At 34.8% G+C, this 24,165-nt stretch overlaps 1 protein-coding gene and 1 non-coding gene across 2 annotated transcripts; both read right to left on the bottom strand.

Annotated features, from left to right (window-relative positions):
• Window positions 1–5,419: 5,419 nt before the first annotated feature.
• Window positions 5,420–5,522, bottom strand: LOC127903166 (small nucleolar RNA R71). The gene has a single exon (XR_008055885.1). It is a non-coding gene; the product is annotated as a small nucleolar RNA R71 (small nucleolar RNA).
• Window positions 5,523–22,102: 16,580 nt separating this feature from the next.
• Window positions 22,103–22,715, bottom strand: LOC127903082 (protein FAR1-RELATED SEQUENCE 5-like). The gene is made up of 2 exons (XM_052443741.1): window positions 22,318–22,715; window positions 22,103–22,271 (listed from the first exon to the last, which is right to left on the bottom strand). The coding sequence occupies exons 1-2, from the start codon at window positions 22,713–22,715 to the stop codon at window positions 22,103–22,105; spliced, it is 567 nt and encodes a 188-aa protein (XP_052299701.1).
• Window positions 22,716–24,165: the final 1,450 nt, after the last annotated feature.

Below are 24,165 nucleotides of genomic sequence, written 5' to 3'. Positions count from 1 at the left end.
TGTAATATGTGAATTGTGAGTGTTCATGAATTGTGTGTGAGTGTGTGATTGGTGTGTGACTGTGAGTATGTGATGTGTGTGTGTGCGAGACAGTGAGATTGTGTGTGTGTTTGTGTGTGTGTGTGTGTGTGTGTGTGTGTGTGACTATGTGGTGGGTTTTTTTTTTTTTTTTTTGGTCGAGTTGGGTGGAGTCGGCTTGAGTCTAAACCTAACCCGATTTTTAATCGAGCCTCAATTTTTTCACCCGAACCTGACCTAAAACCTGAATATTCAATCAAGCCCTAAAAAATTAGGATTAGGTCAGTCGGGCCAAAATTCAGGTTAGGTCAAATTGCCATCTCTACTGGGGATCATTTGGGTACGTACAATAGTGGTTATAATAATTAGATCTGTAATTAAATTAGCGTGATTATTTAATTTTAAATCTACTCCACTAAAAAATTGGAATTAACCTCCATAATTGTATGCTAGCTAGGATGGTCCTTTTAGACAATAATTCGACGCATGCCACTTTGATTTCTTTACTAAACAATACTTTGTATCACATCGTTAATCAAATTAATATTTTAACTGTCCAATCAATTTATTATATCTTATTCCTTGACACTTACTGATTTTTTCTAATAATCATTTTCAGTGTACTAATTATATCGACACACTCTACCTAGAGAATTTTATGATCAAGTATCAAACCCTCTCAAGAAATATGTGTACAAATTATATATTATTAATTTATAATTTCACTGCTCATAATTGCTCCCTCCATGATACCATATAATTTTTAATTGAAATGTATATTGCGTCATTGGTAACTCAAATGAAATAACAATCATAATAATGAAATTATAATTAACACAAGATTGAGATTGCAATAAAATCAATAGTTTTCAGATTTAATAAGTTGACAGTCATTTCAAGTTTAATTAAATCACATATGTGATCCAGTTCAACATAGTCAAACTGCATAAAGAAATTTCATAAATGACTAAGAAAAAATATTCAATAAATTTACTACAATTTAAATATAAACAGAGCTCCGAACTCTATTTATGAACTGTGAAACTCAATTTATTTGATCATAAGATAACTTGTTTGTCTTCTCAAAATTCATATAATGATCACATAAATATCTATAATATGATTAAACAAATTAAATTCAAAATATTTATACAATTAAGCTGTTTAAAAAATTATTAATTAGAAAATATATTTATTATAAATTAATTAATTAATATAATTTAAAGAGCACGTAATTCCAACGCTTTTATATCATGGGCCATGGCTTGGTAAAAGTAATTTATGCTAGACATTTTATACAATAATAGCAAGGCTCAAAAAGTTACCTAACCACTCTCTGCGGAAAACATGCAGCAATTTTAAAATGCTATCACATATAATGTAACAGGCTAAAAAGAAAATTACATTGGATAAATTCTAATTGGTATTCAATGATAAGGTTGTTAGAAATGCCTCAAAAACAATAGTCAAATGCCGATTTTATCTTATCAGATGAGGTAATTAGTGAAAGCATGCATCTCACAGTTGCTTTGTTTTAACTCATGAAGAAATTCTTCAACAGCATCCAGGTAAGAATATCCCTTTTTTCTTACAAATTTTAAGTCCTGAAGGGATGGATAATTGAAGCTAATAATTTCCTCAAAACAGCAAGGATATCTGCATGAGAAAAGAAACACATGCATATTCAAGAATACATATACTGAGAACAGAAAACTCTGAACATCTAACTAGTTTTCAGATCAGTATGGTATGATACCACGATTGACTTGTATTCAATAATTTCAACTGATTATTAGACTGGATGGTATCAAGAAATTCTAATGTTACTTTTTTTGGGAATAAATGCTTAAACCATAAATAATTTCTCATATTTTTTTAGCTCATGTTCGGTGGGTATAAAATTTATTGTGGAAATGTATTCACAATGCATACAATAATAATTCATAATGGCTCACTATAAACTGTCCTAGAGGAGATAGTGTGTGTGCAACAATCTCTTGTATACCTCCATCGCTTTACAATAAGATTCATTGTAATGGTAGGTCAATCAGAAGAAGCTACTAGATAAAACTTGCAGCACATTCAAGGGAGGGCTACCACGGAGGTTACATGTCAGATATGGTTTCATGAATCTGATACCCAACACTCTCAGAGGAGTAAGATTAGCTAGCTCCACATTATAGCACACCAGATTCCTACTGCATAAAACGTTAGAAGCACGTCAACATGACATGCAAAAACCTCAATGCATAGTCTTATGCTTGGATTATCAATGCGACAAATGGAAACATTGATATTACTGGGAGAGAAACGTAACCATTTCTTCTGGATAGCCTTAATATCAAAGGTGTTACAAAAGAATGCAACAATGTTACATTATCATAAGTTGCAATGCTACTAAACCTAAGTATTTGGTAAGGACATCCACATATCTTGTTCTAAGGTCATAAGGAAAGAATTTAATTCGCTAACCTTCCAAATCAAAGAATCTCCCATATTTAAAAAAAAAATTCTAGCTAGTTCCATCTAGAAGAAGACAAGATATATTTGGATAACACATTCGACAAGGACCGAAAGAAACTTAGAAAGGAAAAAGAATAGTTCATTCGAGGTCATGCGAGAGGTATTGATGCACTAAACCCACCCACCCCTCCATTTGTCAATACAAATATGCCTTAAAAATCAATTGTGCCACTATCCCACAATCATAGGAATGCAACGAAGTGAAATCCGATTATCATTTTTAAAATTTTATGCAGGGAATCTATTATAACGGGTTAATTACAATTTACATTATTTACTTCCAAAATTAACGATTTATCAATACAAATATGCCTCAATCCAAAAAAGATTTCACTAGCAGTGAATTCTTGCTGTTGAAAAAAAATGTAAAAACAGTCTCTAGAAGTTGGTACGGTATAAGCCTCACTGATCATCCCCTTTTCAAATTCAATCCATGCAGTTGGATGCTTTCATTCTATCAATTTCTTCGTAGACATTCTGAGCAAAAAAATTCAATTTCATTATTTCAGACTTCAAAAATTTAAAGATAACCTGGACGCTGGGGGGGGGATAAGGAAAGAATAAACATGCAGGGAAACAGAATAATTCATGTAATTAACCCACCAAAAAATCTATGTCCATGTACAAATATGAATGTTGAGTGTTAGAAAATGCATATTTATAAAGGAGAAAATCGTCATTTTACATTTCAAGTCTTACTAACAACCCTTACTTTTATGTATTTAACCTTCTTGTGATTTAATTACATGTGTTTTATTTTAATTAAGTATTTTATGTATTTTAGGGGCATTATAGTCATTTCACAATAAAGGAGAAATCAGACGGCAAAACGGACATCACTTTTGAACTCAGGACGGTCAAAAACCTTAGGAGGAGCATAAAAGGAAAAATGGCACTATTCACATGTACGGTACTATTCACGTGTACGGTACTGTATACGTTGCTGTTCACGACACTATTCACATAGACGGATGATGACGTGGCATTGACCGATGATGTGGCATTGACTGATGAGGTGTCACGATCCTGTTGGACTAAAATTCTTATGTACTGTTGATGGTGACGTGGCAGCATATCAGTGGACGAAAAATCTCGCGTACGGTGCATGCATCACACAGGATTATTTTCAACCAAACCGCGTTACTGTTCATCCGGGTCAAACCGCGTTACTGTTCAAAGTCGGGTCAAACCGTGTTACTGTTCATCCGCGTGGTCAAACCGTGGACTGTTGACTGATGACGTGGCGCAATCCTGAGCGTCCAAACTGTTTTTAATCCGATGGCCATGATTTACTCCATGTATCTATAAAAAGGGGGCCTCTCCCCCCTAATTTGATATCTCTGAATCCATTTTTGGGATCCATTTTCTGTAATTCCCTCTCCATCTTGTATTTTCTTCGTATTTTAATAAATTCCCATTTTGCCCCTAGTTCAACTATGAGTGGCTAATTTTCTTTCAAGCTTGGGTTGAAGGTGAAGTCTCAACATGTGTCATGGGCTTAATTTGGTAAATTTATTTTCTCTTCCCCTCTAATTTTTGTGGATGTTTTGACTTCTCGTCGACAAATAATAATAGTCTTGTCTAGATACCGCCTTGGTTACACCGACTCTCTAGTATAAGGTTATTATTATTTGGCACGATAAGCCCTTAGCACCATATTGATTAGAGCGTGGTTCATGAGGTGTGGATTCCCCCCTCATGATTTAATTGGCATTAATACGGATTATTTAGCTCATGATGCATGTTGATACGGATCCAGATACCCAAGTACGTCATTTCAATCTAATTCTCGTCAATTTATTCTCGCCATTTCAATACCAATTTTAGAATTTATCCTCGCCATTTTAATTTAAGTTTTAGCATATTCCAAATCATTTCCACCATAAATCCAATCACCCATTTACAAAATTAATTCTACACAATTAAAATCCACCTCCTCGTGGGATCGACACTCGTCACCATAGATCTATACTACAATAGATTCGTGCGCTTGCGAGTACATTAAAATTTGCACAACAAGTTTTTGGCGCCGTTGCCGGGGAGGTAAGTAATTTTAATTCATAGAATTAATTTTTGTGAATAATTTCTTTTATTTGTTTTCTTGTATTTTTTTTTATTAAAAAAAAAAGAAAAAAAAAGTGAATTTACATTTAAAGGTTAGTATTTCTTTCCTTTTTCTCTTCTTTAAAATTCTGTAATTTAATTTTCAATTTATTTTTCTTTGTAATTTTTTTTTGTTTATTTTATTAATTTAACTTTTAGTTAATTTATTTCACGTATTTGTTTTTGTGTATTTTTATAGCAAGTTTGTAATAGCGCAATAAGGTTAGTATCGTAATTTCTCCCTCTTCTTTATTTTTATTTATTTTGTTCCCATCTTTATTTTTTATTTTATTTGTTTTGCATGCATGGTCGAAGGTCATTATTACCCAATCTTGAACCTATAGACCTTGAACTTGAGAAAACTCTTCGCACACACAAACAAGTAAAAAATAAAATGGATTTGCAACCACAGGAGAGGCCATTTAAGGATTATTTCAGTCCTTTAGCAAATTTGAGCACATCATGCATAAGATACCCAAATGTAGCTGCTAGGAGTTTTGAACTAAAACCTAGTGTGCTAAATTGTCTCCCCACATTCTATGGCTTAGAAAATGAGGACCCATACAATCATCTGAACGATTTTCATGCTATTTGTCAAACTTTTAAATACGAGAATTTTTCAGACGATGATGTCAAACTTAGACTATTCCCATTTTCTTTAAAGGATAGAGCTCGTTCATGGTTAAATACTTTACCTGCCAATAGCATTTCATCATGGGAACAAATGGTTACAAAATTTTTAAATAAATATTTCCCAGTGCATAAAACCAACGCTATTCGTAGGGAAATCTCGGAGTTTACCCAGAGAGAGGACGAGCAATTTTTTGAAACATGGGAGCGATTCAATGGGCTACTCTTGAAGTGTCCACATCATGGGTACGAAAAATGGCACCAATGCCAATACTTTTTGGAGGGATTATTGCCGAATGTGCAAGAATGGCTAATGGCAACAAGTGGAGGAGAGCTAATGTCAAAAAGTGCATCAGAAATTTGGGAATTCTTCCAGCGACAAGCAGATAATTCCCAACAACGGAGTCGATCACTCAGGACTACTAGAAGAATTAAAGGAGTGAATGAGGTTCAAATTGGCGAATCAACTTCAGGAATCAAAGAAGTCAAAGCAATAATTGAAGGTCTCTCTCGACAAATAGCATCGTTATCAACTGCTAAATCAACAGAGCCACATGACCATGACTCATATCCAGATCAAGCCAATGCCATAGGTGTAATGAGAAAGCCATCAAATTACAACCCATACTCCAATACATATAACCCTGGATGGAGAGACCACCCCAATTTTTCATGGTCTCAAGGATTCCAACAGAATGGACCAGTAGCTCCAGCTCCACCAATTCCTCAAAATCCTCAAGCCTCTCAGCCACCATTTAGACCATACAATCAGAACCAGAACTACTCTCAGCCCAGACCATGGGAGGATGCATTCCAGAATTTCAAAAATATTACTCACTCCACGATTGAGCAACAGAACCGTACCATTGATGGACTACGAAATGAGTTGAGAGCAGGCTTTAATTCACAAGCCCAATCAGTTTCAAGCCTCGAAAAGATGGTGGGACAACTTGCTTCTTCAGTTCAGACCTTGGCAATGACTGTTGAGAAAGGCAAATTTCCAAGTCAACCAGTGCCTAACCCTAAAGGAGTGCATGAAGCAAGTACCAGTTCACCACAGCAGCATGGAGAGGTCAAAGCAGTCATGACCTTGAGAAAAGGAAAAGAAGTCGACAACAAAGTGGAGATGCCTGTGACAAAAGAAAATCAAATTGTACCTGTGAATGTTGAGGACTCATCACCGGAAGAGAAAGAAGAAACCAACCCACGGGAATATGTTCCCAAAGCTCCATTTCCTCAGAGGTTAGCTAAAGGAAAAAAAGGAAAATCCACAGGTGAGATTCTTGAAATTTTCAAACAGGTAAGTGTTAACATCCCTTTGCTTGATGCTATTAAACAAGTTCCATCTTATGCCAAGTTTCTTAAAGACCTTTGCACTAAAAAGAGAAATATGCATGTTCAAAAGAAGGCATTTTTAACAGAAAACGTTAGTTCTATACTCCAACATAAAATTCCTTTAAAATGCAAAGATCCAGGCTCCCCCACTATCTCATGTAGTATAGGGAACCACACAATTGAGAATGCTTTGTTGGATTTAGGAGCTAGTGTAAATTTGTTGCCTTACTCTGTATTCGTGAAACTTGGACTGGGAGAATTACACCCAACTCCAGTGGTGTTACAGCTTGCAGATCGGTCCACGAAAATACCTCGTGGTATTGTGGAGGACGTGCTTATCCAGGTAGACAAGTTCTATTTTTCTGTTGATTTCATTGTAATTGACACTCAACCAATACAGGATTCAAGGAAGCACATCCCCATTATTCTAGGCCGACCTTTCTTGGCAACTGCGGATGCTCACATTCAATGCAGGACCGGAAATATGCAGTTGTCCTTCGGCAACATGACTATGGAGCTGAACATCTTCAACATTGCCAAACAACCTCACAGTGCAGATGATGGAATTGTTGATGTGGATTTAATTGAAGCATTAGTTGATGATACTTTTGTTTCAAACCTTAGTGATGATCCTTTACAAACATGTTTAACTCACTTTGGTTTTGATTTTGATATTGACAGATCGGTCGATGAGGTCAACGCCCTACTTGACTCAGCACCATCCATGGACACTAATAAATGGAAGTCAAGAGTTGAACAACTAGCACTATCAGAGAAGAAACTCATCCCATCATCAGAATCACCACCGAAACTCGAGCTCAAACCATTGTCCAACACATTGGAATATGCATTTTTGGGAGAAGAAAGTACTCTGCCGGTAATCATTTCATCATCCCTAAATGACGAACAAAAAGGTAAGTTGTTGGATGTTTTAAAAGAGCATAAAGGGGCATTATGATGGACCATAGCAGACATCAAAGGTATAAACCCAGTAGACTGCATGCATTACATTCACCTTGATGAAAATGCTAAATCTACTAGGGAAATGCAACGTCGGTTAAATCCTAATATGAAAGAAGTTGTTAGAACAGAAGTCCTTAAGCTATTAGATGCTGGAATCATTTACCCCATTTCTGATAGTTCATGGGTTAGTCCTGTACAAGTTGTCCCCAAAAAGTCAGGAGTCACAGTAGTTACGAATGCTGATAATGAATTGATACCCACTAGAGTAACTACAGGATGGCGTGTATGCATTGATTATAGAAAGTTGAATTCTGTCACACGTAAAGACCATTTTCCTTTACCATTTATTGATCAAATGCTTGATAGATTAGCAGGCCATGAATTTTATTGCTTTCTAGATGGCTACTCAGGATATAATCAGATTCCCATAGCACCAAAAGATCAAGAGAAAACTACTTTCACTTGCCCTTTTGGTACATTTGCATATAGGAGAATGCCATTTGGATTATGTAATGCACCTGCTACATTTCAACGATGCATGTTGAGCATTTTTTCTGATATGGTTGAACGATTCCTTGAAGTCTTTATGGATGACTTTTCTGTCTTTGGTGACTCGTTTGATCAATGTTTACATCATCTAACACTAGTTCTGCAGAGATGTATCGAGAAGAACTTGATCTTAAATTGGGAGAAATGCCATTTTATGGTAAAACAAGGTATTGTTCTCGGTCACATCATTTCGAGCAAAGGTATTGAGGTTGACAAAGCCAAGGTGGATCTCATTTCTAATCTTCCTCCACCTAAAACAGTCAAAGAAGTAAGATCTTTCCTTGGGCATGCTGGTTTCTATAGACGTTTCATTAAAGATTTTAGCAAAGTTTCTAGACCCTTATGCAATTTACTTGCTAAGGATGTACCTTTTATCTTTAATGATTCATGTCTTATGGCGTTTGAAAAATTAAAACAGTTGTTGACATCATCACCCATCATTCAGACTCCAAACTGGAGCTTACCATTTGAGCTAATGTGTGATGCATCTGATTATGCAGTAGGAGCAGTATTAGGACAAAGAGTTGATCGAATTCCCCACGTTATTTACTATGCTAGTATGACATTGAATGATGCACAGTTGAACTATTCAACTACTGAAAAAGAAATGCTAGCAGTAGTGTTTGCATTGGAAAAATTTCGATCATATCTTATTGGTTGTAAAATAATTATATTCACAGATCATGCTGCTCTTAAATATCTTCTCACAAAGAAAGATGCAAAAGCTAGGCTAATTCGTTGGGTGTTACTTTTGCAGGAATTTGACTTGGAATTCAAAGATAAAAAAGGGACAGAAAATGTTGTGGCGGACCACCTCTCTCGTCTCCATTTTGACTCAATTACAGAGCCATTAATATTGAATGAGTCATTTCCAGATGAACAATTAATGAGTGTGGAATTATTACCTTGGTATGCTGATATAGTTAATTATCTTGTTACAGGTAAACTTCCAGAGCATTGGACCAAGCAAGACAAGGCTAAATTCTTTGCAGAAATAAAGAATTTCTTTTGGGATGACCCATATTTATTCAAGTATTGTACAGACCAAATTGTTAGACGATGTGTCCCAGAAAGTGAAATTCAGAATATCCTTTCATTCTGCCATGAACAAGCTTGTGGAGGCCATTTCAGTGCTAAGAAAACCGCGACTAAAGTTTTACAATGTGGTTTTTATTGGCCAACTATATTTCGAGATGCTTACACTTTCTGTTCTTCATGTGATAGGTGTCAACGAATGGGGAGCATTACGCGAAGGAACATGATGCCACTAAATCCAATTTTAGTGGTTGAGATTTTTGACGTATGGGGTATCGACTTCATGGGACCCTTTCCCCCTTCTTTTGGCCATCAATACATATTGGTTGCTGTTGACTACGTATCAAAATGGGTAGAAGCAATTCCATGTAGGACCAATGATCACAAGGTGGTGATAGCATTTTTGAAAAGCAACATTGTTTCACGCTTTGGATTCCCTCGAGCAATAATCAGTGATGGTGGTACCCACTTTTGTAACAAAGCATTCAAAGCACTTTTGACAAAGTATTCAATCACACACAAAGTGGCGACCCCGTATCATCCGCAAACCAGTGGCCAAGTTCAGATCTCCAATCGAGAAATAAAGCACATATTAGAAAAGACGGTGAGGCCGGACAGAAAAGATTGGTCATTAAGACTTGATGATGCCTTATGGGCATATAGAACGGCTTTCAAGACCCCGATTGGGATGTCACCCTACAGGCTAGTGTATGGAAAAGCTTGCCACCTACCTGTGGAACTCGAGCATCGTGCATATTGGGCCATCAAGAAATTCAATTTTGACATGCAGCAATCCAGCTCAGAAAGAAGATTACAGCTGGCAGAACTTCAAGAAATTCGCAATGACGCGTACGAAAATGCCAAGATTTACAAGCAACGAATGAAAGTCTTCCATGATAAGCAAATTATGAGAAAATCGTTCACTCCAGGTCAAAAAGTGCTTTTATTCAATTCTCGCTTGCACCTATTCCCAGGTAAGTTACGCTCTCGTTGGTCTGGCCCATTTATTGTTCATACTGTTTTTCCACATGGGGCAATTGAAATTAAAGACCCAAAGAACGGTGTCACGTTTAAAGTTAATGGTCAAAGATTAAAGCCATATCTAGAATACCAACCACGTGGAGAAGACACCGAAATAAATTTGAGTGACCCACCAGATTTGAATTGATTTTTTTTTCTTTCTTTTCGTTGATTTGATTTTCTTTTCTTTCTTTATATTATTCTTTTGCTAATTGAAATTGTTTTTGCATAAGTGTGTTTATTTTACCATTAAGTTTTCTCTTATCATTGTTAATCATGAGTCTCATACTTAGACCGTCCCTCCTGAACATTCTTAAACCACTTCAACGTGTCAAAACTCATCTCAAAAGGCAGATTCAATTTTGTAAAACACAACGCATTTGGGCTCTACAACCACCAGAGTTAGTAGCCTATGTTGAGGGTTTAGAAAGCCAACTCAGAGACATTGAGAGAAGTGTTTACGACATCCAGTTGGAGCTTGAGGTAAATTCAATAAGAGGACGATTTTAATTTTCTTTGTGTGTTTTAATTTATTTTTCTGTTTGTGTGCTTTAGTTTGTTACCCCGGTGAAGTGGCGGATAACGGTACTCCGTGACAATCAAGTCGGTTACTTCAGTTTCCCATAATAACTGATATTCTAAGGCGAAGGTATGGACAGAAACGAGATTCTAGCGAAGCTTCACAAGCGATTCCCTTCACTTCCTCAGAATGCCCTCCTTACGATCTATAAAGCTCGGTCCGAACGCATGCGATTACTCATGAGGAATAACATACCTGCTGACATCCGTTGGTTAATCGAGGCTAAAGTACGATCGGCAGGTGAGTTACCTCCAAAATTTATTGCATACATGCCTGGTTGTGGTAAAGGAAATTATGCAAGAAAACGACGAGCTCGAAGAATTTCTGTTGCTTGTCATAAGTGTGCCAGAATGAGTTGCAATAAAAACCCATGTTCTTTAGGAATGATGTCTGATAACAGGGAAGATAAGATTCAATTCATTAGGGATGGCTTGAATAAGGAGTCATTGGATGATATCCTTTTGTCTCTTGAAACGCATCCCAGTGGATATGTGCAAGGAGCGATTCTCCATTTATGGCCATTATTCCAAAAAGAGCATGCACGATATAGTCTCGGGAATCTGACTATAAACGACCCTGTTTGCCAGTTTATAAGAAAACTGGATAGGAAGCCTATCCTCGACCCATAGAGGGCGTTCAAGCCGTTTCTGGACGTAAAACCAGAGGAAGATGTGAGCCACAGTCGCAACTACCTGTAAATATCCTTTTACTTTATTGTTATTTTATTTCACTATTGTCTTATTATTTGCATTATTGTCTTTAATAATTTTATTACTGTTTGCTTTTTCCTTTTTACTGTTTTCTTTTTGACTTGCGAGCCACGTGCTTTACACGTTATTTGACACTGACATATTACCTCATACACAACCATGACCCACTATCACCGAGACTCTTAAATGTGATTTCTTTTTTGTCAAGCACTCACAAATTATTTTTGAGAAGTATCACAATGTCAGCTACTCCCAATAGACAATTCAAGAACATTTGTGTGCTTTCTGGATTTACATATGGCAAACATAAAGAGTTCGTTGAGGCAGCCATAGATCTTGGTCGACGTATAGCAGAGAGAAAATTACACTTGGTGTATGGAGGAGGTAACCGAGGATTATCAAAAATGGTCTCAGAAGCAGCTTTTATCAGAGGAAGTCAAGTGTTAGGCATCATCCCAAGAGTTCTAAAACCATTGGGCAGTTCGTCTGACTCATCAACTGGAGAAGAGTTAGTCGTCTCAGGTATGCAAGAAAGAATAACTGAAATGCTTAATCATGCTGATGCTTTTATTTTCCTTCCAGGAGATCTTGCAACACTAGAGGCACTTATCACGCTAGCATCTTGAGCCCATCTGCACATCCACCAAAAACCCATCGGTTTGTTAAATGTCAATAACTTTTATGATGGCTTTATCGCATTTCTTAACCATGCAATAAAAAACTATTTTATTCCCGCTAATGTGAAAAAACTCTTTATTTGTGCTCACACTGCTAATGAGCTACTTGATCTGTTACAAGCTTATAAACCGGAGACAGACCCCTGGACCTTTGTGTTGGAGCGCCCAAATAATGATGGTAACAGTAGCCGCAGTAAGAAGTACAAATTAGATTTAACTCTCCGCTTGTAAATATTGTTTTCTGTGTTGCACCACCCAGGTGATGTCTTCTAAACTCTACTTCTTTCCTTTCAAACATTGAGGACAATGTTTCGTTCTGGTTGGGGGGAGGAAATAGTCGACAATTGTGGAATTTTGGTTAAGTTTTTACTAATTTTTGTTGTAGAAACTAACTGTTGCTAACTTTTTTTGTCGAAGATGGCTGAATATGGAATGTAGTGACTCTAGAAACGCATCTTCATCGTAAAAAAAACAAAATTAAAAAACTAAAAAAAAAAATTTCAGACATTTTCTTTTTCTTTATTATATGTTTATGTTTATTTTTCTTCTTTTAAATTTCTCCTCTATCAATATACATTTTCCAACTTTTGAGTCGAAGATGGCTGAATATGGAGTGTAGTTCCTCTAGAAACGCATCTTCTTTAAAAAAAATAAAAAAATATTTTCGTTTTCTATCATTTTACGTGTAACTTTTCTAATTAGTTTTTATGCATCATTTTCACATTTCTGCATGCATATTTTCCTTTCATGTTTAGAATAGGTTAGGGGGTAGAATGTTGTTTAAAAAAAAAATTGTGTGATTTGTTTTAACATTGGGTGACATGATTAATTTTAAATTTTAGTATTTGTATTATCTTTGGTCTTAAGTGATGTTACATTATGTTTGCTACTCTACATGTTGATGTCGGAGACATATATGAGTTGCTTGAAGGAATGAACATGTCATAATAAGTACCAAGTGAGTTTTTGAGCCTATCATTTTTCTTGGAGAGTAACCCTTTTGCCCATTCTTTATACAGCTTAACAGTTTATTACTGTATACACGATCTCTAGATTTCTTTTGAGTTAACCCTTAATAAAAAAAAAAAAAAAGTGTGTTGCTACATTTGGAGGCCCATCTAACTAGTAGATATGGAAGGTTATTTAGAGCCCTAAAAGACGATGAAAAGGCCATCTTTGATCCGTTTGAGCCTTTCTAGCCATCCCTTTTATTAAATATCCATAGTTAACCCTTTTGAGCCTTTAAAAAAATATATATATATTTTCTTTATCAACTTATCATCTTGACCCACTCCGATTTGGAGTATTACCCGATATCTTATAAGTTCCATCACCTATTTATGTTTGAGAAAATGTAAATAATTATGTTGTTCAGTGAAGTTATACCAAAAAAAAAACAAAAACAAAAACAAAAAAAAAACAACAAAACAAAAGTTGTTGTTTCAAAAGAATAAAAATAACAATAAGAGGTGAAATCCACCTTGCAACTTGAAAAAAAAAAAATTTCTCTGCATTTTTCTCAAACATACACTTTGTTTTCCTTATTTCCTTTCTTTGTTAACCATGTTCCTAGCCTACGTTACATCCTAATAAAAGTCCTTCCTGATTTTAGGGAACTATAATCTAAAGTAAAAGCTAGTTATATGGGCTAAAAAGATGTAGTGGTGCATATAAAAAATAAATAAATAAATAAATTGGGTTGACTAACAGTTTTTATTTGACTTGAGATCGTATTATTTTTAAGCTGAGGGCATATTTATTTTATCTTGGTGAGAGCATGTGATATCACTTCTTCATTATTTTCTCTCAATTATCATTCATTGGAGTGACTATTTTTATTGGGTTTAATTTCTTTGTGAGAGTGTCACTACTTCCAGTGAGATTTTGGGGTTTGACATATCATTCTTGAAAGTAGCTATAACAAAGTCTACTGGGTTGATTCATGTGGATGGTTGATGTGGGTGTGATGTTACTTTAGACTGGAGATAATGCTTATACTTTTATTTGATTGCTATCATTAATCTGATTGAATAAACACGAGTGTTTCTGAATTTAAAAAAAAAAATCATTTTGAATTTGAATTTTATTTTCGCTTCATTTGCTAGGGACTAGCAATAAGCTGGTTAGGGGGTGTGTTGAGTGTTAGAAAATGCATATTTATAAAGGAGAAAATCGTCATTTTACATTTCAAGTCTTACTAACAACCCTTACTTTTATGTATTTAACCTTCTTGTGATTTAATTACATGTGTTTTATTTTAATTAAGTATTTTATGTATTTTAGGGGCATTATAGTCATTTCACAATAAAGGAGAAATCAGACGGCAAAACGGACATCACTTTTGAACTCAGGACGGTCAAAAACCTTAGGAGGAGCATAAAAGGAAAAATGGCACTATTCACATGTACGGTACTATTCACGTGTACGGTACTGTATACGTTGCTGTTCACGACACTATTCACATAGACGGATGATGACGTGGCATTGACCGATGATGTGGCATTGACTGATGAGGTGTCACGATCCTGTTGGACTAAAATTCTTATGTACTGTTGATGGTGACGTGGCAGCATATCAGTGGACGAAAAATCTCGCGTACGGTGCATGCATCACACAGGATTATTTTCAACCAAACCGCATTACTGTTCATCCGGGTCAAACCGCGTTACTGTTCAAAGTCGGGTCAAACCGTGTTACTGTTCATCCGCGTGGTCAAACCGTGGACTGTTGACTGATGACGTGGCGCAATCCTGAGCGTCCAAACTGTTTTTAATCCGATGGCCATGATTTACTCCATGTATCTATAAAAAGGGGGCCTCTCCCCCCTAATTTGATATCTCTGAATCCATTTTTGGGATCCATTTTCTGTAATTCCCTCTCCATCTTGTATTTTCTTCGTATTTTAATAAATTCCCATTTTGCCCCTAGTTCAACTATGAGTGGCTAATTTTCTTTCAAGCTTGGGTTGAAGGTGAAGTCTCAACATGTGTCATGGGCTTAATTTGGTAAATTTATTTTCTCTTCCCCTCTAATTTTTGTGGATGTTTTGACTTCTCGTCGACAAATAATAATAGTCTTGTCTAGATACCGCCTTGGTTACACCGGCTCTCTAGTATAAGGTTATTATTATTTGGCACGATAAGCCCTTAGCACCATATTGATTAGAGCGTGGTTCATGAGGTGTGGATTCCCCCCTCATGATTTAATTGGCATTAATACGGATTATTTAGCCCATGATGCATGTTGATACGGATCCAGATACCCAAGTACGTCATTTCAATCTAATTCTCGTCAATTTATTCTCGCTATTTCAATACCAATTTTAGAATTTATCCTCGCCATTTTAATTTAAGTTTTAGCATATTCCAAATCATTTCCACCATAAATCCAATCACCCATTTACAAAATTAATTCTACACAATTAAAATCCACCTCCTCGTGAGATCGACACTCGTCACCATAGATCTATACTACAATAGATTCGTGCGCTTGCGAGTACATTAAAATTTGCACAACAATGAACAATAAATTCACCAATATGGGAAGTTACAAAAGTAAAGATCTTTGAAAACTACCTCACAAATTCCAGAGAAAAAACTCAAACCACTGTTCTAAAATTAGATAGAGGAGACAGAGTGCTTCTCCAACACTCAGATCCTATATAAAAGGGTCAACGAACAATTTCACGACAGATAAGGCAAATTTGGAGTACAATTTAACACAACAATAAATGCACTCTCAAATAGTCAAAAATGCTTCCACGTCTATTTAGTATCGTTTTGCTCACTAACACAAAAGGAGTTTTTGGAATCAGAAAGCACTTAATGATTACTTAGAGAACTGCTTGACAGAAGTTACCCCAAAATGTGCTTTTTGAATAAGCAAAGCACTTGGAAAGGGCTTCCTAAAGAAGCACTTAGGTTGGTACTAGGTAATTTATAGTCATATATTTTCTAAAGTACTTCAGAAAATGTAATATACCCCTTCAATTTGTGGGGCTCATGTTCTTGTTCTTCTTGTTGGGATTTAGCTCCTCCTACTCTCATTGAAGCTGAAATTTAAGGGTGGGATCCGCTCAATTTTTATTTCGGTTCGGATTTTTTTTCCTTTATACATAATATATATAAAGGGAAAAAAAACAGAATGCCTCGCAAGCAATCCCAAATTTCTCTTGTCTTCACGCTCCATAACCATAGCACAGTGCACATCACACACACCATACGTAGTCGCCGCTGTCAATTCCTTTCAGGTGCACCGGAGTTGCAGCTTCTAGCCGTTCCTTAAGCCCATTTGCTTCCTTCTACCAGGCTTCCAGCTGTTGTCATCTCTATCAGTCTTGAGCTGTCTGTTTCCAATCTAGCTGCTGTCGTCTCTACCGTCACTGCCTCCTTCTTTTTTCGCCGTTGCCAGCGCCCTTCTTCGTTCTCTGTTATCAACCACACAAGGTAAGGACGTAATGTTACACAGATGTTGGCAATTCCAAATGGTGATGAATGAGACATGACTATATTTTTATAATTAAATCGAAAATCCAGTACGTATGTATTTTCGTATAATGGCTTGTTTTTATTTTGTAATTCAATTGGACATGGCAAGGACATCCAGAGACTGAAAATAAAAAATAAACAATAAGGGGTTATAGGCAGTCATTCACTGAAAATTGAAAAATTAACAATAGCTTATGTCGTGGCCATGAACAAGAGGATAATCGTCTAAAATCAAATCTCGGTAGAGCACATCTACAGCCTAGCGACTGTAATAGAGTTAATAAAAAAAAGTGGTGATTATAGCCCTTGCGTGATGCTTAATTAAATAGAGTAATGATAAATGGCTAGAAGGTTGAGAGAAGTCTAAGAAAAACGGCAGCTTTTGCTGCCGTTTTACCCTTCTCTCAGCCATCTAGTCATTTAATATAAATAATAGAAAAATGAAAAGTAAGGCAGCGTTATTTCCAAAGAAAAAAAAAGCCACTGTTTTACCCCTCTCTCAACCATTATTGTTAGAAACACTCTCTCTCAGCCATCGTCCCTCTCTCCCTCCCTTAGCACAGCATCGTCCCTCTCTCCCTCCTTTAGCACAGCATCATCCCTCTCTCCCTCCCTCAACACACTGAGACGTTGAGGTAGTTGTGATACAAAGGAGAGAAGATAATGTCGGTGCAGAAGCCTTGACAGCAAATCAAGGGTTTCCCTCTCTCCCTTCCTCAGCACAGCCATCTCTGTCTCTCCCTCCCTCAGTACACTCCACTTCCTCCTCCAACACTCTCTCCCTTGACTGCAGATCACTCCAGCACTCTCTCCCGCATGTGATCTTTTTTATAATTATTTTTTGATAAATTATTTTTTGATAATTGTTGGTAATTTTGTTCCTCACTCGCTCGTTACTACAGATCTACTATGTGGTCACTGCTCGGTGGTAATTATTTTGATAATTATTTTTTATAATTGTTGGTAATTTTGTAAGTATTATTTTGTTTGGTAATTGTTTGGTAATTATTTGATAATTACTTAATTTGGTAATTATGTTGTTGGTAATTTTATTGGTAATTAATTATTTGGTAATTATTTTGTTGGGAATTATTTTAGTAATTAATTATTTGGTAATTATTTTGTTTGGTAATTATTTTTGTTGAGTAATTATTTTGTTCGAAATTATTTTGGTAATTATATTGTTGGTAATTACTTAATTTCGTAATTATGTGTTGGTAATTTTATTGGTAATTATGTGTTGGTAATTTTATTGGTAATTATTGTGTTTGGTAATTGTTTGGTAATTATTTTGTTGGAAATTATTTGGTAATTTTTTTTTGGTAATTATTTAGTGAGAATTGCAAGTTTGTATATGTATTACACATATTGAAATTTTGTTGATAATTATTTGGTGAACATTTCTAGTTGGGTATAAATTTTTGTTGGTAATTATTTGGTGAAAATTGTCGGTTGGTATATGTATTACGCATGTTGCAAAATTTTGTTAGTAATTATTTGGTGAAAATTGTCGGATTAAGTTTGAAAATAATTTTGTTGGTAATAATTTTTTTTTGTGGCAGTTATTTTTTTGTTTTTTGTGGCAGTTAAAGTAGTGTAATTGACAATGTCATCTAACACAAATGAAAGTCGAAATTCACTGCAAATATGCAATGAATGTGGTGGCAAAATGGAGTTGTTAACATCACGTACTACAAAGAATTCAAATCGCAAATTTTGAAAATGTAGAATATGTAAAAACTTTCAATTGGCAGAAGATCGTAAGTTTAGCGATGAAAAAATTGACTGGTTTTGGAAGAAGTTAGGAAGTTGACATTGGAAATTGAGCATTTATCCATTAAATTTTAATTGCTGCATAAAGAACTTGAGCATACGCAAGTTCGAAGTAAACATGGATCGAGCTACTATTTCATTAAAATGTTTATGATTATTGTATTATACTTTATATTAAAGTTTTATTTTTAAGTTGTCTTAATTCGTACAATTATTTCATTAAAAATTTGTAGACATATATAATTGTAATGTCCCTCTAAATATGAGATTCAAGTTGTTATAAGTTTTTTTATTACTGTTATTGTACTGATTTATGTCATGGAAAATTGTCAAAAAATACCATTGAAAAAAGCTACCAAACCAACAACAATTATAGAAAAAAACAACAATTGTGCAATTACATGTTCATCACTGTAATTAGTTCGATTTAGTCAAATTCAAACATCAATCACATCCATTGTTGTCTTCATTACATTGTTGATGTAGCAAATGTTGGAAACTTTCACTTCCAGATCCTTCGTACGTCATTGAATGAGAAGGATAATGTGGTTGCAAAGCATACGGCGGGAGCGATTGCTGTAATGTATAAAAATTTAAAACATGATATGAGATTTTAGAAATTAAAAAAAAAATAAGTATACACTAACAAATTGTGTTTTTCAAATAAAAACTTACTTGGTGCCAATTATAAGGAAATGGTTGATGGATATTGTACACACCACCTTGGGTTAGGTATATAGGTTCCTACACAAATGAAAAAAATTATATATGTAAAATCAACATTAAAAATTTAAAATTAAAATTTCTTCACGATTTACATTCTTACATTATAGTAGGCTAAAGCCCTGTATTGGTTGAGATTTACATTAACAACACTTTGTTCATGTGATGTCTATATATGTTCAACAATATTTTTAATTATGTATATTCAAAATAAAAGAAAATTTTAACATAAAAATTCACAAACTTACCACGCCCATGTTGCTTTGCTGTGTGGAGAATTCATTAGGCACTTCATAAAATGATGGTGCATCTTCTTCTAAATCATATAAAATTATAACAGACAATTTAACATAAAAATTCAAAAAAATCTTATAAAATTTAACATAAAAAATCAGCAAACCTTATTTTTTTTTATGTGTTTCTTTTGGGTCGATTTCTTCCGAATTATAGATTACTTCCTCAGGCAAAGAGGACGGCCTTTACAGCGTTTTGCTAATGGATCATTGATTACATGTTCAATATTGTTGCTGCTACAATTTAATTCACCTGTGTTGAGTGCTAGAAAGTGTATATTTATAAAGGAGAAAATTGTCATTTTACACTTCAAGTCTCACTAACATCCCTACTTTTATGTATTTAAGTCTCTTGTGATTTAATTATGTGTGTTGTATTATAATTAAGTATTTTATGTATTTTAGGGGCATCATGGTCATTTCATAATGAACGAGAGATCAGACAGCAAAACAGACATCACTTTTAAACTCAGGACAGTCGAAAACCTTAGGAGCACAAAAGGAAAAATGGCATTGTTCACATGTACGGCACTATCCATATACGAAATGATGACGTGGTATTGACCAATGACATGACATTGACCGATGAAGTGTCACGATCTTATTGGACTAAAATTCTTATGTACTGTTGATTGGTGATGTGACAGCATGTTAGTGGACCGAAAATCGTGCGTCCAGTACATGCATATACACAAAATTATTTATAACCAAACCGCGTCACTATTTAAGCCGCCTCACTGTTCATACCGCGTCACTATTCAAACCACGTGGTCAAACCACGTATTGTTGACACGTGGCGCAATCCTGAGCGTCCAAATTCTTTTTAATCTAATAGTCATGATTTACTCAGTGTATTTATAAAAAGGGGACTCCCCCCCTAATTTGACACCTCTGAATTCATTTTTGAGCTCTATTTTCTATAATTCCCTCTCCATCTTGTATTTTCTATGTATTTTAATAAATTTGATTTTACAACTAATTCAATTATGAGTAGCTAATTTTCTTTCAAACTTGGGTTGAAGGTGAAGTCTCAACATGTTCCATGGGCTTTATTTGGTAAATTTACTTTCTATTCCCCTCTAATTTTTGTGGATGTTTTGACTTTTTATCGACAGATACTAATAATTTTGTCTAAATACCGCACTGGTATAACCGGCTCCCTAGTGTAAGATTATTACTATTTGGCACGATAAGCCCTTAGCACTGTATTGATTAGAGTGTAGTTCATACGGAGTGGAAACCCCCCTCATGATTTAATTGACACTAATAAGGAATATTAAACCCATGGTGCGTGTTGATGCAGATCCAGATACCCGAGTATTTCATTTTAATATATTTCACTTCAATTTTTTCCCGCCATTTTAATTTAAATTTTAGGATAATCTAAATTACTTCCACTACAAATCTAATCACCCACTTAGAAAATTAACTTCACACACAATTAAAATCCACCTCCTCGTGGATCGACACTCGTCACCATTAATCTATTCTACAATAAATTAGTGCACTTATGAGTTCAATAAAATTTGCACAACAACATGTACCAGTCATTGGTGAAATAGTCATTTCGACACTTGCACACCGAATTTGCTTGGGCAGGTCTTTCAGTGCCTTATTAATCCAATCCAATACAGATTTGTAACTGCTTTCATCATCAGCAGCTATGTCTGCAACCTCAATGAAAGCATTACACATTTGTCATATCTTTCCTGCTGAATGGACAAATGTTGCACACCATAACTAACTTTCAACTTGCTGTAGGATCTCCTTACATCTCTTCTCCACCTTTTCAAAATGTACATTTCCAGAAGTAATTCAACATCGTTACATATCAACATTCCAAGGGCATGTCTACAAAGAATCCCCCTAAATTGAAACTTTGAACAGATACAATTAACTTCACCCTCGGCTTCTTCGAAAACAACCTCAAAGCTTCTTTTCTTACCTTGCCCATATAATTCATTGATTTCATATATTGATCCCACACAATTATCTATATCACAATACGTTAGTGTAGTTAATTCTTGTTGGAATTCTTTAAACTTGGAAATAGTATACACCTTGTGACCTTACTTCTTCATCTCATATATTGTTACACAATGAGTTTTTTTTACTAAAACACTTGGCATCTGCTTGTCATTCTAATTCAACTTTCCTTCTCAACGCATTTTCGTACTACTTCACAAACTGCTTAAAATTTATTTTTGAGTTAACAAATCCATCAAAAAATGCATTCATACTTTCACTTCGCTGAGTTGTTGACATTCCTACCTAAAAAAAAATCTTTCAAATAACATGGAACCCAACGATACCGCTCCTCATATAAACCGTTCAACCAATCATTATCCCATAAATCATATACCATCATCATGTCATGCCAAGCTTCCTCAAACACAGTAGGACTCAATAAATCATAAACAGCAGAAAGAAACGAATAAATAATACATTCATGTTCTTTAAAAGCCCCTAACTTCTCAAGTACCTTCTTCATTATATGCCACAAAAACCATCGATGCCTAGTCGTAGGAAAAACATTTTCAATTGTCTTTTGCATTGCTTTGTCTTGTTCTGTAATGATACTAATGGGAGGAGAATTAGACATGCATGATAGCCATGACTCAAATAACCACGTAAATTTCTCGGTATCCTGATGTGAAATAAATCTGTATCCTAACAAAATAGACTAGCCATGATGAATAATTCCGACAACAGGAGAGAATGGCATGTCATACTTATTGGTAAGATATGTGGTGTCAAATGTGATGATGTCTCTAAAATATTTGTAGACAGCCCTACTCCTCGGATCTGCCCAAAATACATTCCTTAATCGATCATGCTCATCCAAATCAATACTGAAAAAAAAAATCATTGTATTCTACTTGCTTCTTTTGGAAGTACTTTAAAATTGTCATAGCATTTTCTTCTCCAAGCTGTAATCGCCTAGCTTTGTCAACAAGATTTCTACAATCTTTTTCTAGAAATGACACATTTTTGTATCCACCAGCTTCAACAACAACGGAATTAAAATTCCTGACAATGTTAATTCCTGCACAATCATTCATTTCAATACGCTTTCTTTCACTTGCACTAATGTTGCGGTTACAAGGAAAATATCTAACTTTGTCTAGACTCAATCCATGATTGTGCTGAAGGTTTAAAGTTTGAAGAACCCATTTTCCATCTTCATTTACACAACCTCCAATTCTAGCATCAGAACTAGTTTTCGCAATAGGTTTTGGCTCTAGCACATCAATAGATTTACTTTCTGACTTGCCACTACAACCACATGCAAACATCGTGTATCTTACAATTCCATCGCTCACTTTCTTACTAGTTAGCTTTTTCACAGGAAACTCTTCTTATTTACCATAGGCTTTGTACAATTGCCACATTTCCTCATGGCTATCAAATAATATTCCAAGAGTCGGCTCATATTTTTTCAATTGTACATCTTCGACTCTATCTTTACGTTCCAAATTTTCCATTTCCACAAAATAATTAATATTAATATTAAGAATAAATTATTATAAATTTTTCCAAACATCATCAGCAATAATTTAATCCATTAAAGATCTAAAAATTTAAATAAAAATGATAAATCGAACACAAAATTTAAATTAATAAAATTCTTAATCAAAACAAAATTTAAATTAAAAAATTCTAAAACCCACACATCATTTAAATTAAAAAAAATTCTAAATCAAACACATAATTTAAATAAAAAGATTTCTAAATTGAACACAAAATTTAAATTAGTAAAAATTCAAAATCCAACACAAAATTTAAATTTAAAAATTTCTAAATCAAACACATTTATCATTATCATTTAACCAATAAATGCAAGTGCATTTCTATTATTATCATACAACAAAAATTAATAGGAAAAATAAAAAAATCACTTCTTATAATCAGGTAATTACTAGCTGGGTGTTTTACGTCAAGATCTAAATCGACTACTACTGCTACTGCTAATGTTGTTTCTCTCTTGCTTGTGATGAGGAAAAAATGTCATTTCGAGTTCTCCTGCAATGAACTACTGGTAAGGAAAAAATGCCGTCTCTCTTGTTTGTGAACTACTGCTAACTGATGAGAGAAAAATTGTAAAGAAGGCAGTCTCATGAATGAGCAAAAGTAAGTTACTTTGCCCTTCTCTCAATAAAAGTTAAACATGGGCACGTGAGGGACAAAAAAAGGCCAACTGCTTACTTTGTCCTTTTAAAAAAATACTGAAAAGAGAAAGTAACGTGAGGGGTGGGGTCCAAGATACGAAACGGTAGCACAAGCTGCCGTTTCGAGCGGCGCTCTCTCAGTCTTCCCGACATTAAGCATTTTTTAATTAAATATTATTTTGGTCTTTAATTATCACTAATCTTCACTTTGCCCAATTACTGGTTATGGTAGTTTGCGTGATGTCCCATCAAAGCTATATAGTATTTTCATGGTGAATGGTGCTTAATTAAATCTTGTTCTTAATCAAACACATCTAGTTTCTTTGTCTTGTCTATTTATTGAGATTTACGAAATTTAAATTGTTTCGCGAGTTCTCATTTGCACCAATTAATTTTTTTTTTCAAGCTTTTGATTGCTCTTGCCTTGTTATGTTTATGCTATTAATTGATTTTAGATGTCTGTGCTATAGATTTAGAGACTGATTATTATTAATCATGTTAACTTTTAAGAAGATTTGTTAAATTGTTGAGGATGACTGATAGTTAATATTTACTTTTTATTTATTGATTTGGGTTG

This window comes from Citrus sinensis, chromosome 6 (assembly GCF_022201045.2).
Source record: "Citrus sinensis cultivar Valencia sweet orange chromosome 6, DVS_A1.0, whole genome shotgun sequence".
In the NCBI taxonomy this organism is placed as follows: domain Eukaryota; kingdom Viridiplantae; phylum Streptophyta; class Magnoliopsida; order Sapindales; family Rutaceae; genus Citrus; species Citrus sinensis.
The sequence above is the reverse complement of the archived record's forward strand: the minus strand, read 5'-3'. Positions and strand labels throughout refer to the sequence as shown.

Bases quoted from the DNA above. Each gene is read 5' to 3' on its own strand.
- LOC127903082 (XM_052443741.1), bottom strand. From the start codon at position 22,715: ATGTTTGCATGTGGTTGTAGTGGCAAGTCAGAAAGTAAATCTATTGAT. The intron at 22,272-22,317 runs GTACTTCCAAAA...TTTTTTTTTCAG, and splicing joins AATGCTATGACAATTTTAAA to TATTGATTTGGATGAGCATG.